Raw genomic sequence first — 19880 nt, forward strand, 5'->3', positions numbered from 1 at the left:
TTTTTTTTTTTGAGACAGAGTCTCACTCAGTCACCCAGGCTTGGAGTGCAGTGGCACAATCTTGGCTCACTGTCCCCTCCTTCCCCTGGGTTCAAGTGATTCTCCTGCCTCAGCCTCCCGAGTAGCTGGGATTACAGACACCTGCCACCATGCCTGGCTAATTTTTGTATTTTTAGTAGAGATGGGGTTTCACCATCTTGACCAGGCTGGTCTTGAAGTCCTGATCTCATGATCCACCTTCCTTGGCCTCCCAAAGTGCTGGGATTACAGGCGTGAGCCATGGCGCCTTGCCCATTTCTTTCTTTTTATTTAATCATTGGTTCGGCTTATACTGAATATCAGTGACAAGAGAAGACATCCTTTTCTTGTTTCTGAGTTTAGGGGGAAAGCATCTAGTCTTTCAACATTAAGTATGATATTAGATATGGGTATTTTATAGATGAACTTTATCAGGTTGAGGAAGTTTCCTTCTAATTCTGGTTTGTTGAGAGTATATTTTTTTATTGTGAATGGGTGTTGGATTTTATCATATGCTTTATCTGAATCTATTGAGATTATCAAGCAGTTTTTGTTATTTATTTTATTATTAAGGTGCATTAGATTAATTGATATTTAGATGTTAAACCAACCTTGCATTCCTGTCATAGATATCAAGTAGTAATGGTGTTTAGTTGTTCTATATATTGCTGGATTTGGCTTGATAGTATTTTGTTGAGGACATTAGTGCCTGTATTCATAAATTGTACTGCTCTATAGTTTTCTTTTTTGTGGTATTTGTCTTATTTTGGTGTCAGGGTAACACTGGCCTCATGGAATTAGCTGGTGAGTATTCCCTCCTCTACTATTTTTTGGAAGCGTTTATGAAGAATTTCTATTAATTCATCTTCAAATGTTTGATAGAATTTACCAGTGAAGTCATGTGGGTATAGATGTTTCTTTGTGGTTATTATTTTTCCCTTTGACTACTAATTCAGTCTTTTTACTTGTTATACATCTATTCACATTGACTATTTCTTCTTGTGTCATATTTAGTCACTCATGTCTTTCTAGGAATTTGTCCATTTTCAACTAAGTTGTCTACTTTATTGGCATACAGTTGTTCATTGTAGTTCTTTATGATCCTTATTTCTGTAAGATTGGTAGTAAAGTTCCCTTTTTCAATTCTGTTCTTTATTAAGTTGAATCTTCTTTCTTTTTCTCCCTCTCCCTCTCTGTCTTTTCTTGGTCAGTCTAGCTTAAAAGTTTATCAGTTTTGTTGATCTTTTCAAATAACCAGCTTTTAGTATCACTGATTTTTTCCTAATGTTTTTCTCATCTAAATTGCATTTATTTCTTTTGTAAGTTTTATTTGTTTCCTTCTGTTTGCTTTAGTTTTAGTTAGCTCCTCCTTTTCTAGTGTCTTAAGGCAGATTAGGTTATTGATTTGAATTATTTCTTCTTAATATAGATGTTCATAGCTCTAAATTTTCCTCTAAATACTGTTTAACTGCATCCCATGAGCTTTGATATATTGTGTCTTTATTTTCATACATCTCAAGGGATTTTCACATTTCCCTTTTAATTTCTTCTTTGATACATTTATTATTGTATCCATATTCTAGGACTGCTGTAACAAAGTATACCACAAACCAAATGGCTTAAAACAACAGAAATTTATTTTCTCACAATTCTTAAGGCCAGAAGTCTGAAATCAAGGTACCAGGAACGTTGGTTCCTTCTGGAGGGTTCAGAAGGACCATAAGTTCAATGCTTCTCTCCTAGCTTTTAACAGATGCTGGCAAGTTTAGGCATTTGTAGTCTATGAGTGTATCACTCCAATCTCTGCCTCCATCATCATATGCCGGTGGTGAGATCCCTGTGTGTCTCTGTGTATTCACCTGGCATCCTTCCTTCTTTGTATCACTTTCCTCTTCCTATAAGGACAGCAGTCATATTGCATTAAGGGCCCACACTTTTCCAATATTTCCTCATCTTAATGAATTATGTCAGCAAGAACACTATTTCTATATAACGTCACATTCTGAGGAACTGTCAGGACTTCAACATATCTCTTTTGGGGACACAATTTAGCACATAACAGTCATGTAAGAATTTGTTTTAAAATTTCCATACAGTTTTGAAGATTCCAAGTTTCTTTTTGTTATTGATTTCATTGTGGTCAGATAACATATTTTGTATTATTTTTATTCTTTTAAATCTAATGAGACTTGTTTTATTTCCTAACATTTAATTTAGCCTGGGGGATGTTCCATGTGTACTCAAAAAGAATATATATTTTGTTCTTGGGTGGCATGCTCTGTACCTGTCTTTTAGGCCTGTTTATTGATTTTTGTACTGCTGATCTTGTATCTTGAAATCTTGATGAATGTGTTTATTACTTCTAATGCTTAGACATCTCCGTACACACATAAGATTATGTCATTTCAAATAGAGATAATTATACAATTCTCTTTTAATCTGTTTGCCTTTTATTTCTATTTGATTATTGTCTGGCTTGTGCTGAATATAATTGACAAGAGCAGACATTCTTCTTGTTCCTGTTCTTAGGGGGAAAGCATATTGTCTTTTACCCTTAAGTAATGAGCCCTCCAATATTAAGCCTTTGATGTTGATCTTCAAACAGAATGTGAGAATATATTCTCAGTATTTATGTTTAATAAAAATCTTATAACTTTGTAAAGTCAATAATAAGATAACCCAAGAAAAAATTATATGAAAGATTTTTACAGAATTTAAAGCCAATAAACACATGGCATTTTCTCAACATCTCCAATCATAAGGTAAAACCAGGGTGGTGTACCGTTATGCACCCACTAGAATGGTGAGAATTACAAAGACCAACAGTATCAATTGTTGACAAGTGATATGGTTTGGCTGTGTCTCCACCCAAATCTCATCTCAGATTGTAATCCTCATGTGTCAAGGGAAGGGCTTGGTGGGAGGTGATTGAATCACGGGGGCAGATTTCCCCTTTGCCATTCTCATGATAGTGAATGAATTCTCACCCAGATCTGGTTGTTTGTAAGTGTGTGGCACCTCCCACTTCTCTCTCTCTCTCTTTGTTTCTCTCTCTCTCTCTCTCTCTGTCTCCATCTCCATCCCCCCGCCCTGAGGCCATATAAGATAATACTTGCTTCCCTTTCACCTTCACCATGACTGTAAGTTTTCCAAGGCCTCCCCAGCCATGTGGAACTGTAAGTCAATTAACCCTCTTTTCTTTATAAATTACCCAATCTCAGGTAGTTCTTTATAGCAGTGTGAAAATGGACTAATACAGCAAGGATGTCAAGCAGCTGAAATACTCATATATTGCTGGTAGGTGTATGGAATTTGTACAGCTACTTTAGAAGACACCTTAGTTGCTTTGTTTTTGTTTTGTTCTGTTTTAATAAAGCTGAACATGTTCTTACATGTTGTTCTAACAGTTCACTCTCAGGTATTTTTATTTCAAGAGGAATGAAAGTGTACTTTCACACACAGACTAGGACACATGTTCATACCAACATTACTCTTAATATATCCCACCTGGAGGCAACCTAAATGTCCAGCAACAGGGGCTAGATACACAACTTTAGACATTTAAACAATGGAATACTGTACTATTCAGCTGTTTTTAAAATTATGGACTATGAATCATAAAACAACATGGTTGAATCACACAAATGTTAGTTTGAGCAAAATGGTTACATACTACTATATGATACCATTTTAATGCAGTTCTACAACAGGCAAAACAATAATGTTAGTGATTGTGCTGGAATTTAAACTGGCAGTTGCTGGGATTAGATGAGAGACATTGACTAGAAAATGAGAGGTTTCTGGGTGATAAAAACCTTTCTTGTCATCATTGGTGTGGTCGTTACAGACTGCATGTATTTTCATACTCACTATCCAATATCCTTCAGATTTATGCATTTCATTCTATATAACAGAACCTAAAGTGTAAAAAATAACATCTAGAAATCTGCTGTGATAAAATACAAAGCATTTTGTTTCAAGTATTTTGTTCTTAAGATGTCAATTACCTCAGTATCACTTTAAATGAAATAATTAAAAGATTAATATAGAATGATCCTTAATTCACTAAGTGAGATCTTATCTCACTGTGAGGTGATTAGGAATTGATAAGCTCTTAGAAGTGGTCCACAGAATTCTGCTTTATAATGAGTAAAGTTATAATGTACTTAAGAATTCATAATGAGTTCAAAATCCACACATTTACATTGCTGTGATGGCTAATTATGTAAGGAATTGCCCAACACAAGCCATTTTTTGCTGTCGTAGGAGATGGACTATGTAGAATTTGGTCCCTGGAAGGCTTTTACCACCAGCGCGGAAATGCCCTCATGGCTATTAGAAACCCTTCTCTTCTCCTCACTATTTTCTAGAGCTCCTTATAACACTCCAGTTAACACAGACATCATTTCCCCTGTTACGAGGATGCGGACTCCTCCACCTGTCCTTTTCAAAGATTTGCTATTGCTTCCCATGTTCCCTAGGTGGCACCATCTGTATCTTTACAGTTGTTTCTCCCATCTGAAGTCTGCAGATGGATGCTTTACCTCAGTTGTAGAAATAACTCAATTGGAATTCAGTCACTCAGTTGAACAACTGATTTGAGTTATTCAAATAACTCAGTTCTCATCTGTGCAGATGTGCAGGTACCATCTCCAGCTCGAAGTGGCTTTTATATCTTACTCTTTATTTTCTTGTTTGGACAATTCATGTTCAAAAGAAACAAGATTAAGTATGCTCTTAGCTGATGTCGTTGGCCTTAGGACTGATGTGGTTATATGATGGGCACTTGCCTCCGCTGCTGGTTATTCTTTCTTCAGGATGGCTCATGAGTTTTCTCCATACTATTCAATAAGGATACTTCTCCAAAATTATTTTTTCTCTGTTAAGGTATGGTCTTAAGCCAGAAATACATTTCCAGACTGGTTTTCTTTATTATACAGTTTACCTTTGCTTATCAGTGTGGTGTCATGCCTTTACTAACAATTCGTCTTTTCTTTTGGAACCTAGTTCCAGCTGTTATTTCTGATGTGGGCATTTATCTTAGCCTATAAATTTTCCCTCTTATTTGAAACTATAATTCTTTTTTGAATTAACCAACTTTATTTCTTAAAGCAATTTTAGATTCACAGAAAGATTGGGTAGAAAGTACAGAGTTCCTCTATATCCTGGTCCCCACACATGGACAACTTCCCCCACTGTTGGTATCCTGCACCAGAATGGTACATTTATGACAATTAATGAACCAACATTGAATCATCATTATCACCTAAAGTCTGTAGTTCACATTAGGATGCGGGCTTAATGATGTACATTCTATGGGTTTGGACAAATGTATCCACCATTTTAGCATCACACAGAAGAATTCCGCTGCCCTAGAAATCCCTCGTGCTCTGCCTATTCATTCCTCGCTCTCCACAACCCCTGGCAATCCCTGATCCTTTTACAGTCCTCATACCATTGCCTTTTCCAGAATATCATATAGTTGGAATCATAGAGTAGTTGACTTTCAAATTGGCTTTTTCCACAAAGTAATATGCATTTAAGTTTCTTCCATGTCTTTTCATGGCTTGATAGCTCATTTCTTTTCAGCATCAAATAATATTGCATTGTGTGGATGTACCAACATTCATTTACCCATTCATCTACTGAAGGACACCATTGTTGTTTCCAAGTTTTGACAGTTATTCGTAAAGCTGTCTATACATCCATGTGCAGGTGTTTTTGTAAGCATAAGTTTCCAACTCCTCTGGGTAAATACTAAGGAGCATGATTGCTGGGTCATATTATCAGAGTATGTCTAATTCTGTATGAAATACACCAGACTGTTTTCCACAATGGCTGGACCTTTTTGCATTCCCACCAGCAATGAATGAGAATTCCTCTTACTCCTTATCCAGCATTGGGCATTGTTAGTTTTCTGGATCTTGGCCATTCTAATAGATGTGTAGTGTTATCTCATTGTCTTAATCCACATATTTATGATGACATATGATGTGGACCATCTTTTCACATGCTTATTTGCCATCTTTATATATATTTTTAGTGGGGTGTCAGTTCAGTTCATGTCTTTAGCCCTATTTTATATTTGGGTATTGTTTTTTCATTGTTGAATTTTAAGGGTTCTCTGTATATTTGTGGTAACGGCCTTTGATCAGATATGCCTTTTGCCAATGTTTTCTCTCAGTCTGTGGCTTGCCTTTTTACTCTTTTGACAGTGTCTTTTGCAGGGCATAAATTTTTTTAATTTTTAATGAAGTCTAGCTTATTCTTTCATGAATCATGCCTTTGTGTTGTATTTAAAAGTAATCATCAAATTCTGGATGAATATATTTTTCTTCTATGTTATATATATGTTATAGTTTTGTGTTTTGTATTTAAGGTTGTGATCCATTTTGAATTAAGTTTTGTAAAGGTTGTAAGGTCTCTGTCTAGATGCATTGTTTGTTTTTTGTTTTTGTTTTTATTTTTGTTTTTGCGTGCAGATGTCCAGTTGTTCTGGCACCATTTGTTAAAAATAGAACTAATTTTTTAAATGCTTGTTGTTTATTAGTTTGATAAATATCCAACTTAGTTTCATTTGTGTTATACTTTTAGTGAATCAATTTATCTGATATTGTTTGAAACTTTGTAGCTAATATATGATAATATTTCTTAGGTGATCTTTTTTGGAGATGTCAGTTATAATTACTATCTTGGGTAGTTGCTAGATGACAGTCAGTGGCCTCTTCCTTTCTATCCAGAATTAATACTAAAACACAGGAGTGTCTATTTCATTTGAAGAAATAAATGGCAGACTTGGCTTGAGAACTCAAGTTGCCAAATGTATAGAGCCAGACATCCTTATTTGTATTAAGAATCAGTGTATTTCTGTACCATAACTAGACAGAGAGAAAGGTGCAAATGCATTTCATTTAGTAGAAAAATTAATACTTAAAGTTAATATTTTGAGAATAATTCTCAAATCGTCTGGATGCAGTGGCTGACACCTGTAATCCCAGCACTTTGGGAGGCCAAGGTGGGCAGATGATTTGAGGTCAGGAGTTTGAGACTATCCTGGCTAACATGGTGAAACCCCATCTCTACTAAAAATACAAAAATTAACTGAGCGTGGTGGCAGGCATCTATAATCCCAGCTACTTGGGAGGCTGAGGCAGGAGAATCACTTGAACCCGGAAGGCGGAGGTTGCAGTGAGCTGAGATCGCATCACTGCACTCCAGTCTGGGCAACAGAGTAAGACTCAGTCTCAAAAAAAATTCTCAAATTTTGTATTTTCATTGTTTATTTCGTGGATATTTTGTGTTAAAATTAGAGTGACCATGCTCCACTGTTTGCCTAGATCAATCTCAGCTAACACCTGTTGAGCTAAAATAATCCGTAGCAGTGCCGGCTTTTGCTCTCAAAACTGTATTGGCTTGAACATAAATGATGTGACATACCATCCTTGTTGCAATGATGGCATGTCATGTAATGGAAAGCATCACATCTGGGCTTTTGTGTAGTGGTAAAGCCCAGAGGTATGGATAACTGTGACAGTGTCTAGCACATAGTAGGTGTTCAGCAAATATTTCTTAAGTAAACGAATAATCCAAAATAGCAAGTAATTCAAATTATAGGCTGTATAATGTGATCATGTATTCACGTATATCTTTGATTGTTGGCAATTTTTGTCCTGGTAATTTTTTTAAAAAAATTTCATGCTTTGTTTCATTTGTTCTGGAGTTATATTCTCTTGATTTTTGCTGGAAGTCTTAATCTTTTTTTTTTTTTTTGAAATAGAGTCTCACTCTGTCACCCAGGCTGGAGTGCAGTGGCACTATCTCGGCTCACTGCAAGCTCCACCTCCTGGGTTCATGCCATTCTCCTGCCTCAGCCTCCTGAGTAGCTGGGACTACAGGCACCCACCAACACACCTGGCTAATTTTTTGTATTTTTAGTAGAGACGGGGTTTCACTCTGTTAGCCAGGATGGTCTCAATCTCCTCACCTCGTAATCCGCCTGCCTTAGCCTCCCAAAGTGCTGGGATTACAGGCGTGAGCCACCGCGCCCAACCAGAAGTCCTAATCTTCTGACACTTGCTTCCCACCTTTTGTCCTTACCTTTTGTCCTTACCATCTGCCCCTCACATTTACTATGATGTCGTTAGCTTTATGTCATTTACTCATATTGACATTGTGACCACAACTGTGATTAAAGACGCTAGGTATTTTTTATGATATTTTATTTTAAAAATGAAACAACCAAAGCCCAATTGTGTATGAAAGTCATTGTCATATGTGTTTCAAATGTAGATGAATAATTTGTTTACATAGGACATACAGTGCAGACTTCACAAATACCTTACACTTAATAATAAATATGTTTTTAAACTTTATAAATAGCAAAGACTGAAAAGTGAATTTAGGATCCTAGAAATCAATTATTAGACAGTGTATTAGTCTGTTCTCATGCTGCTAATAAAAACATAGCCAAGACTGGGTAATTTATAAAGAAAAGAGGTTTAATTTACTCACAGTTTAGCATGGCTAGGGAGGCCTCAGAAAACTTACAATCATGATGGAAGGGGAAGAAAACACGTCCTTCTTCATATGGCAGTAGGAGTGAGAAGAATGTGTGCCGAGTGAAGAGGGAAACCCCTTAAAAAACCATCAGCTTTTGTGAGAACTAACTCACTATCATGAGAACAGGATGGGGAAACTACCCCCACATTTCATTTATCTCCACCTGGTCCCTCCCATGACAAGTGAGGATTACGGGAACTACAATTCAAGATGGGATTTGGGTGGGGACACACCCAAACCATGTCATTCTGCCCCTGGCCCCTTCCAGATCTCATGTCCTCACAATTCCAAACACAATCCTATACTTCCAACAGTCCCTCAAATTCTTAACTAATTCCAGTGTTAACTCAAAAGTTCAAGTCCAAAGTCTCATCTGACACAAGTCCCTTCCACCTATGAGCCTATAAAATCAAAAGCAAGTTAGTTACTTCCTAAGTTCAATGGAGATACAGACATTGGGTAAATACAGCCATTCCAAATGGGAGAAATTGGCCAAAACCAAGGGGTTACATGCCCCATACAAATTCAAAATCCAGTAGGGCAGGCATTAAACCTTAAAGTTCCAAAATGATCTACTTCAACTCTATGTCTCACATCCAGGTCATGCTGATGCAAGAGGTGGGCTCCCACGGCCTTCGGAAGCTCTGCTCCTGTGGCTCTGCAGGATACAGTTACCCTCCCAGCTGCTTGCATGGGCTGGCATTGAGTGTCTACAGCTTTTCCAGGTGCATGGTGCAAGCTGTAGGTGGATCTACCATTCTGGGATCTGGAGGATAGTGGCCCTCTTCTCACAGCTCCACAAGGCACTGCCCCAGTGGGAACTCTGTGTGGGTGCTCTGACTTCACATTTCCCTTTCACACTACCCTAGCAGAGGTTCTCCATGAGGGCTCTGGCCCTGCAGCAAACTTCTGCCTGGACCTCTAGGTTTTTCCATACATCCTCTGAAACCTCAATTCTTGACTTCTCTGCACCTGCAGGCCCAACACCACATGTAAGCCACCAAGGCTTGGGACTTGCATCCACTGAAACAACAACCTGAGCTGTACATTGGCCCCTTTTAGTCACCACTGGAGTTGAAGCAGCTGGTACACAGGGCACCATGTCCCAAGGCTACATAGAGCAGGGGGAGGCCCGTGAAACCATTTTTCCCCCCTAGGCCTCTGGGCCTGTGATGGGAGGAGCTGCCATGAAGGTCTTTTACATGGCCTGGAGACATTTTTGCCATTGTCTTGGTGATTAACACTCAGTTCTTCCTTACTTAAGTAAGTTTCTGCAGCCAGCTTGAATTTCTCCCCAGAAAATTTGTTCTTTTCTACCACATCATCAGGCTGCACATTTTTCAAACTTTTATGCTCTGCTTTCCCCTGAATGCTTTGCCACTTAGAAATTTCTTCCACCAGATACCCTAAATCGTCTCTCTCAAGTTCAAAGTTCCACAGTTCCCTAGGGCAGGGGCAAAATGCCACCAGTCTCTTTGCATAGCAAGAGTGACCTTTATTCCAGTTCCCAACAACTTCCTCATCTACATCGGAGACCACCTGGACCAGCCTGGACTTTATTGTCCTTATCACTATCAGCATTTTTGTCAAAGCCGTTCAACAAGTCTCTAGGTAGTTTCAAACCTTCCCACATCTTCCTGTCTTCTGAGTTCCCCAAGTCTCTAGGAAGTTCCAAACTTTCCCACATTTTCCTGCCTTCTGAGCCATCCAAACTGTTCTTACCTCTGCCTATTACCCAGTTCCAAAGTCACTTCCACAGTTTCATGTATCTTTAGAGCAGCACCCAACTCTCTGCAGTACCAATTTACTGTATTAGTCTATTTTTCTCATGCTGCTTTGAAGAAATACCCAAGACTGGGTAATTTATAAAGGAAAGAGGTTTAATTAACTCACAGTTCAGCATGTCTGGGGAGGCCTCAGGAGACTTACAGTTATGGCAGAAGGGGATGGTAACACATCCTTCTTCACGTGGCAGCAGGAGAGAGAGAAATGAGTGCCCAGCAAAGGGGGAAGCCCCTTATAAAACCATCAGCTCTTGTGAAAACTAACTCCCATCACAAAACAGGAAGGGGGAAACTGCCCCCATGATTCAGTTATCTCCACCTCATCCCTCCCACAACATCTGGAGATAATGGCAACTACAATTTAAGATGAGATTTGGGTGGGGGACAACTATATCAGACAGTTTAAATCTAGCTTATGAAAGGGGATTTGCTACTAACAGAAAAGATAGAGGAAATGTAACGCAGGGCCACCAATCATCTGTGAACTGCTTGATTTCTGCACTGAAATTTCCCTTCAAAGCGCTTTTCCTGACTACAACTAAAAGCAAATGTCATATCTGGAAACCAGCTCTGAACTCAAGCCAAGCGTAGGCAAAAGTAGAGTTATTGTTTTTTGTTGAAATTAGCAAGCATGGTCTCGTTATGGCTAAATAGAACCAGGTATAGTCTTGCCTAAGGACCATTTCAGCAAATTCAGAAAAGATCATAGTGCGTTTTAGGCTATGATATCAGGTAAAAGTATCCTTTTAAGTATTAAGATGACAAATTTGGAAGTTGTTGGTAGTTTCTTAAATTTTTGCTTTCATGTATTTCATGCAGGAACTGCCTTTCTTAAACACAAATTGTAAAGATAAACTAATTTCATAATTTGAAATCGTGGCTTAAAAATCATAATTTGTCTTATTTTTGTTACCTTTCTAAAATGAAAATGTTTATTCTCTTAGTCCCAGATAATATCTGTACCCTTCAAAAGCAATCCCTTTGCTCCACTTCCCTTGAAGTCTTTTCTTAATTTAGATGTACATGCACGTCAAAGAAAGGGTACAGTATTAAACACTTAAACAATTCTTTGTTAATTCTTCAAATAATTCAGAAATAAAACTTGAAAAGTTCTATATTTTTACATAGCTATTGCTGTGTGCTTTGAAGAACAAATGTGTCTATGTGATGTGTGATCTGTTTTTTATATATATATATGTGTGTATATATATATATATACATTGTAATGTGATTTCTTTAGCATTTCCCAAATGCGGCAGCAGCCTCCAGCCTTTACCTGCTCTAGGACTGTAAGTACATTAAGGACTCCCTCTGTCAGGAATGTTTGATGTTTCAACTGAAGAACCTGAAATGTGGGGAACTGAAATTCTAAAGCAAGATCACTGATGTTCCCATTTGATTTAAAGTTATGTATGGTACTCTGTGAGACCGTGTAAAGGTTGTTAACTCTAGGAATCATACAAGAATTCTGGTATTAACTTGAATAACCGCAGTTTCCTCTGTGGCAGTCATTTACCTAAGATTCATTTTCCATTCGTTTATAATTTCTTTCTCTGTGATGGAGAAAAATGTATTTTTAAAAGAAGCAACATATTTCTGTAACAGAAAAATGTATTTTTAAAAGAAGCAACATATTTAGGGTTTTATTAACTTAAGATTTTAGAACTTAAATTTAAAGTATATTTTAGTGAGATAATTACTATATCATGTTTATACTTACATGAAAGTTATTTATGTCATTGGAAACAGTAAGATTCTAAAATATTTTCTATGATTTTGAGTATGCAGCTGTTTAAATAATACTTTTAGAAAAACTGTATTATCCTCAGGCTAGCTTAATGTTTAATGAATTAGTCAAAATAGGTCACATTTTGATGAAAGTATAGTGATTATTACAGATGTGATTTAAATTACTCAACCCAATGATTTAAAACCCCTTGAAAATGAGTTTAAAAGCAAGATTTTAAAAAAAGCTTTAAGATGATCATTTAGAGAAAAAAAGAATTGAACCTAGTTTCTTTTCAAATTCTATGCATGACTTTATTTTAAAGTAAAATAATTAAAATGAGGCTAGATGGCAGCTTCTAAACAAAGCATCCACTGTACATCCCCCACATGTTTGCTGTCTAGTTAACCACTTGATAACACTTAACCACTCTTAACAGTTATAATTAAAACTACCTCATAACAGAATTCTGGTCTTTGCTTATACATCAGTATACTTTTGAATACAGAAATTCAAAAGAAATTTCAAATAGTCATTATAAAATTAGAGAATGTATGTTTCTCCTTCTTTTCCAACAAAATAGTATATCCTTGGCTGGCCAGGTTTACAGAGTGTGTGGCATGGGATTGGGGGCAGTGTGGGAGGGCTGGGCTTCCTTCTTGCCCATCAGTAACTCATCTGAAGTACTGCAGGCTATGTGGTCTGTTTTGCCTTCCTTTGGTAAAGTTCTGTGATTCCATGATCTTCTGATGTGGGAAGAAAATCTTGAAATAGGATGATACTGAGAAGGCAAACCTGCACACTGGGGAGAGGTGCCCACTTCTTTCAGGTTGGAATATCTGCACACCTGTGATAGAGCCTGTGCTCTTTATCTACTCCACTTGATCTGGAATAATTAATATATGAAGGGGAGAATGGGGGAAAAGGAAAGAAAGATGGGAGAGAGAGATGCCTTGTCTTTATAACTCTTACAGGTGTTAATAATTTGCATTTGGCTCTGCCTCTAATGTCTGGATTCCTCCTACTCCCCCATCCCACTACTGTCACCATAGTTCAAGCTGCCCTCACCTCTCATCTGAACTACTGTAGTGTTCTCCTGAGTGATCACTCCGAACCTGCCCTTCCCTCTTCACGGGTCTGTAAGTCATCTCCACCCAGCAGACCTGAGTGATCCTCTTTAATACCTGTATCAGGCCACTCCTCTGGGAAAAGCCACCAAGATTTTACCGTCAAACTTGGAATAAAAGTTAAACTCCTATCTTGTCTCTAGCCTGTTTCTCCAAACTTAACTACATTCCGTGTTTCACCTCACTCAGTGTGTCGTAGCAAGAATGGCATTTCTTTTTGTTCTTCAGACCTACCTTGCTTGTTTCCACATTAGGACTTAACATGCACTTCTCTCTGCTGGACCTTCCAGATCTTCACGTGGTAGCCTCCCTTTATTTATTTACTTATTTATTTATTTATTTTAAATTTATTTTTTACCCAGCACTTGCTTCATGAAACTTTTGACTTGTTGATTGTCTGCCTTGCCCTACTAGAACATTATTAACCTGAGAACAGGGTCTATTTGGTTCCTTGCTGTAACTGCCTGATACATGCAGGCATTCAAAACTTTTGCGGGTAAATGAACGTAGTTAAACCTTCTGATATTATGTGACTAAGAATCGTTTTATAGGAGTTGTGTTGGGCTCTTCTTCACTGTTTTTAGTGACTAGGTTATATGAACTCACACCAAGAGTAGGCTTAGCATGGACATGATCCCTTTCACAAATGGTTATTAAAGCACATTTGGAGTTAAGGATCTATCCGAGTTAGCAGTCAGTTCTACATTCCATTCATGCGTAGAAATAAAATGTTGATTCCAATTGATAGTTCTGTACAGCCATGGCCATCTAACTGGTTTGGAATTGGGAGTAAAAAATGAGTAATTATATTTATTAAAGACGTTTGATGCCAAATTTCTAATCTGTTTTATTTTTTGTGCTTTGTCTAAGTAATTTTGACAGTGAAATCTAAATAACTATTTTACAATCCTTTCAATCCTTATATTGGCAACCTTATGTTGGGAATAATTTCTAGCGAGAAAATTGCTTTCATGTATTTTATAATGCCCAGTTCTGTTGACATTTCTTTTGTTTTACAGATTTATGAAAGTGTTTTTGGAATAAACCTTATTAGATTATTTACCATGATAAACTGATTATTTTGGCAAATATAAATTAGTGAGATTGAATTATTTTAAACATATGAAATATTTGTAAACGGTAGTTTTTCACATTCGATTTGTGTTTAAATGAATTTACCTGTTGAAAAAAAAAAAAGGTCATATATTCATTACTTTAGAAGTCCAAATCCAAAAATATTCTTCAAGCCACAAAGTTCTTGGAAACTACCTCATTAAGAAAATTTTACAGTTCCCTGATCAGTGTAAGGATAAATCTTCACATGGCATCTATTTGGGGTTACAGGAAGGGTATGCATAAATCTAACCAATGTTTGTAAAGTGATTTAGTCTAACCTGTGAGAGACCTGATACCCTCTTGAAATGTGCCCTTACAAAAAGTAAGGTGGTAAAGCTGATGATTACTTAAATGGGCTAAAGGAAGCGAGCTGATGGAAAATAAAGAACTCTGTGATGGATGGTATCATAAGAATCAGGGTATTCCAGGTATCCAAACATCTTAGCTTGAGCTAAGATGTGCTAAGAGCACTCCTAGAGCAGAGTCTCTGCCAAATTGACAGATAAATGCTCCTAATGTGCTGTCTGCCCAGATCAAGACAGGCTCAGGAGCTAGGGCAGGACTGTGCCCACAGATGGAGAATGTGGACCTAGAAGAGGTAAGGCCGTGGTTAACAGCAGGGGATTGCTTATACTCATTAGAATTGAGATAGGAGCTAGAAATAAGAGCATCGTCTCACTCATTACACACTTTTATATCCTTGTTGATAATTTGTCTTTTAAAATTATGTAATTTGCTTTATAAAAGGTAAAGTTGTACATTACACTTTCTTAATTACTACCACTTAATTATTCTGTTAAGTATAGACTTCACTTAGGGTAGCCACATATCACTAGACCAAATCTATTCAAATTGTAGGGGATCTGTCTTTGATTTTTTTAAAGTGATTATTGTTCTTCAAGAGGAAAGATTAAACCAAGCCAAATTTAGAAAATAAAGTCAGACATGGAGTACATAGTTATGAATGCAAGCAGCTGAAACGGGAAAAGTCATTTTGGTTGAAAGACTGGTGTTGAAAAGAAATATCTGCTAATAAGAAGCACAGTGGAGGCTGCACCCAGCTCACACACTCGCACGGGGAGAGCGAGAAACAAAGTTACACAGCTACCTCCTCTGGCCTTGCCACAAATTCCTGTCCCTTTGGAAAAGTCATTTCTGTGCACCTAGACTTTGCTAATATAAAATGAAAGGATTGGGATAGATTTTCTCTTAAGACAGCTTCCCACTCTCAATTTCCAAAATTCAATGAGAATGAAAGCCTGGTCCATAGCCATAAAAGTGGGGATTTAGATGACAGCCTAGCCAAAGCTTACACTGTATTTGATTTCTTCAGTAGCCTTGAGGCAACAGGAACATATGGGACTTGTGATAGAAATGACTCCCGTTCTTATGATTAAAATGACACAAATTTTTCATTCCATTTTACTGTCCTGGCTGTCACTTCTATGTGCTGTTTAATGAAGTAATACATACTTAAACTTCATTCCTGAAATACAGAAGTCTTTCTAGTCCTTATTATAAATGTGCAAATGCTATGCTGACCAGTCTTATGTTGTTGTGTTCTAGAGACCGTGTAATTGGTTTGATGATGACTGCCTGTGACCTTTGTTCTGTGACAAAACTGTGGCCCGTTACAAAATTGACGGCAAATGATATATATGCAGAATTCTGGGCTGAGGTATGTTCTTGATTCTTATATTGACATAGATAGTGAGGATAAATTAAATGTGTGGATAAATTGCTAAGAATACTTCAGTTGTTCATGTTGATAGTTATTTCAGAAAGCTCTGGTGAATGAGATACTGAAGGATTTAGCAGATAAAAAGAGAGAATGATTGTTCTTTTACATATTACTTGCGTATGTGTCTAATTCTCTGAGCTCAACTGAAAGAGTTTAGGAACTTATTCACTGAACAGTGGTATAGTATAACAATATTATATAAGTAGTATTCTTAACGGTAAAGTACTTAACAGCTGATCTTTCCTTCATTCATTCAATAAACATTACTGGCCATCTACTTTGGAGAAAGTACTCAGAGGGTCCCATAATATGGGATATATCCGCCTGCAGCTAAAAATTCAGGAGAATAATTGTTTTGCACCATAGACATTGAGAATATGTAAATATAATCAATAGCTCAGCTGCAAATTATGTGTTCTGCAGAATGTGTGGAATGTTCACTCATAATACTCCTGAAACAACACAAAATTACTTTTATTAGCACCTTTTCTTGATTTATCTAATTTATCAGTAATGTGTATTGTACTGCTCAATTTGCTTATGGAATTGTATGTAAGTAAGTAGAATGTAATTCTCCGATCCAAATGAGTCACAAATACCTAGGCCTTTGCATATGCAAAAATTACTTTATGAAGAAAGCTGTAAATCTTTTGAGTACCTCTTCTGGTTTGAAGAAATAAAAGTAAATTTGGAGGACAAAGCAGCTGATAATTCCATCATATATCTCATTCATACCGAAGCATGTATGTAAAACATAAACAGCAAATCATTCAGCCACGAGTTTAGTGGGAAGAGTTTATCATGTTGAATTATTTCATAATAATAAAGCCAAAGTAGGTTTACTGTACGAGGATCACAGACCTTGAGTTGATTTTACTCCTGGCATGATTTCTCCAGAATGCCTTATACATCGCGTATGCATGGTCTCGCATGAGCTTTTTCTTTATTTTATTATGTATGTGTCAGAACCTAGTTACCATCAGACTGAAGTAGGAAGATTGATTGTGATGCACAGTTGACCCTTAAACAACACAGGTTTGAACTGTGTGGATCCACTTATATGTAGATATCCACTATGTAAATATATTGGAAGATGTTTTGGAGATTTATGACAAAAATACAGAGCAACATACCCTAGAAATATTTTAAAAATTTAATTTAGGTATGCCGTAAGTGCATAAAATATATGTAGATACTAGTCAATTTTATCATTTACTACCATAAAATACATAAAAATATATAAGTTAAAATTTATCAAAACTTATACACACACTTAGAGACTGTGGAGAGAAATGTAAACAAACAGATGCCGTGTTAAATCATAACTGCATAAAGTTAACTGTAGTGCATACATACGGCAGTACTGTAATAATTTTGCAGCGGCCTCCTTTTGCTATTATGGTGAGTTCAAGTGTTACGAGTATCCACTTAAAATGCTGTGTTTAAAACACTCTGATGCTAATCATCTCTGAGCCATTCGTCTCTCCAGTAAATTGTGTATCACAGTAAAAAGTGATATCTGGTGGTTCTTGCATGTTTTTCTTTTTTTTTTTTTTTTTTTCTTTTTGAGACGGAGTCTTGCTCAGTCGCCCCGGCTGCAGGGCAGCGACGCGATCTCGGCTCACTGCAATCTCCGCCTCCTGGGTTCACGCCATTCTCCTGCCTCAGCCTCCTGAGTAGCTGGGACTACAGGCGCCCGCCACTACGCCCGGCTAATTTTTTTGTATTTTTAGTGGAGACGGGGTGCATATTTTTCATTGTGTTTAGTGCAATACCGTAAGTCCTCCATAACACCATAGCACCTATACAGAGTTACACTAGGATGCTAGAAGTGCTCCCAAGAAGCAGAGAAAAGTCATGACATGACAAGAAAAAGTTGAGTTGCTTGATAGGTTCCCTAGATTGAAGTCTGCAGCTGTGGTTGCTGACATTTTAACATAAATGAATCCCGTGTAAGGATCACTGCAAAAAAAGAAAAATTCATGAAGCCATCACTGCAGCTATGCCAGCAGGAGCGAAAACCTTGCACTGTTTGTCAAATATCTTTTTATCTCATACTAAAAACGCACGTTTTGTGTAGGTACAGGATTGCTATGAGAAAGGCATAACCATAGACTGTAATATGATTTCTGTATTCTAGATGAATGTAGAAAACGTGCAGTCATCAAATGACAACTTAAAGCAAAAGGAAGGTGCAGGATTAAAAGCTGGAGAATTTAATGCCAAAATGTGACCAATCTGTAATGGAGATGTTTTTCCTTTATATTATTCCCTGGTTATTCAGTCCACAGATAATGATTCAGCTCTCTGCGTGCTCTTAGGTGCACGCAGGTTGAAGCCTTTCACCAACCTCAATAGTCCACAGGAAGAAGCAGGAATACATTCGCCAAGTCCTGACAGTTGATCTCAGTATCTATAAAGTCCTGTCTCTTCCCTCCATCCTCACGATCCTTCCCCTCTTCAGATCATCACCAACTCATGCCTTGAGTACTGCCACTTTCTAACTGAATTCCTTGCCATTACCTTTTAGAATTTGTGCAGAAATCATTAATAATGTGGTCTTTGGTGCCAGGTTGCTTGAGATTCAAATTCTGCTTGGGCACTTGGTATTTAACCTCAGGCCAGTTTATGAGATAGGGATGATAATAATTCAGATTCCATCCGTACTGTGCTTCTGATCCCTTGTTGTAATACAGACCAAAATCATGACCTCCGTGTGGAGAGCCCCATGTGGCTGGCCCCCTGCCCACTGCTGTGCAGGCATATTCCCTGTCTCAGCCCCTAGCTGCCATTTAGGTCTTTGTTCCGTGCAGTCTCTGCCTGGGGCACGCTCCTGCCCTCTGCATTCTGTGAAAGCCTCAGATTGGCTCAGCCCTCCTAATTATAAGCATGGTCTGTAGCACTGGATTCTTTTCCTTTTTAGCATTTTTGTTTTGAGTACATATTCAAATCATTGTTTGTTTAAAAAGCTGTTTCCTTGTTGGACGTTTCAAGTCTTTGAGAGCGAGGGACTTAGTATGTCTCACTCACTTTGAATAGAGGAGCAAAAAGTTTGAGACCACTGATTTTAAATGTAAAGTGATAACGATGGAACTGCAGCTATGCTTGACATGGCTTTGCTTTGTCAGGACAAGTGCTTTGGTCCTGTACGTAAAAATACTCAATTATGGTTATAGTAATTTGTTTGTAGACCCTATTTTAACAAGTCTGGGAAGTTTCTGGGCTGTACTTCTGATTTCTAAAAAACATGACTAGTGTTACTAAAATAATAAAGAATATGAGGGAAGAGTGGGAAGTTAGGAAAAAGATTAGGAGATCTTCAGGAAGAAGATTGTAACAAGTTTTAACTTTAGCAAATAAATAAAAAGCAAGATAAGTTCTAAAATCTTTAAAATGGGAACAGCGTATCCTAGAGTACTTCATGAGGATTAAATGAAGTAATATTTACAAATTACTTAGCTCAGTGCCTGCAGCATAGTGAATCTTTAGTAACTATTACGTATAACTGTAGGTTAATCTTTAGTAACTAACGTAGTGAATCTTTAGTAACTATTACCTGTAACTGTACGTGAATCTTTAGTAACTAACGTAGTGAATCTTTAGTAACTATTACCTGTAACTGTACGTGAATCTTTAGTAACTATTCCTGTAATTGTAAATTAAATGATATGTGTAGTTTGTTGTGCTGCGTCTTTACTAGTACATTTTAGCAGAGTGTTGTTGTTCATTCTTCCTCTGTAAATATGCCTCTGGAAAGCCAAACGTCACTGAGTTCCATGCACTTGGAAGATCATTTGAAAGAGAGAAGG

At 37.3% G+C, this 19880-nt stretch overlaps 1 protein-coding gene across 12 annotated transcripts in view; it reads left to right on the top strand.

Annotated features, from left to right (window-relative positions):
* Nucleotides 1-19880, top strand: part of PDE10A (phosphodiesterase 10A) — a 337758-nt gene that overhangs the window by 305859 nt on the left and 12019 nt on the right. For all 12 annotated transcript variants that reach the window (XM_025382246.1, XM_025382247.1, XM_025382251.1 and 9 more), the window contains one exon: nt 15897-16008. In XM_025382246.1, coding sequence (XP_025238031.1) covers nt 15897-16008 — 112 coding nt within the window. The remainder of the gene's footprint in view (nt 1-15896; nt 16009-19880) is intronic.

This window comes from Theropithecus gelada, chromosome 4, assembly GCF_003255815.1.
Source record: "Theropithecus gelada isolate Dixy chromosome 4, Tgel_1.0, whole genome shotgun sequence".
Classification (NCBI taxonomy): Eukaryota; Metazoa; Chordata; class Mammalia; order Primates; family Cercopithecidae; genus Theropithecus; species Theropithecus gelada.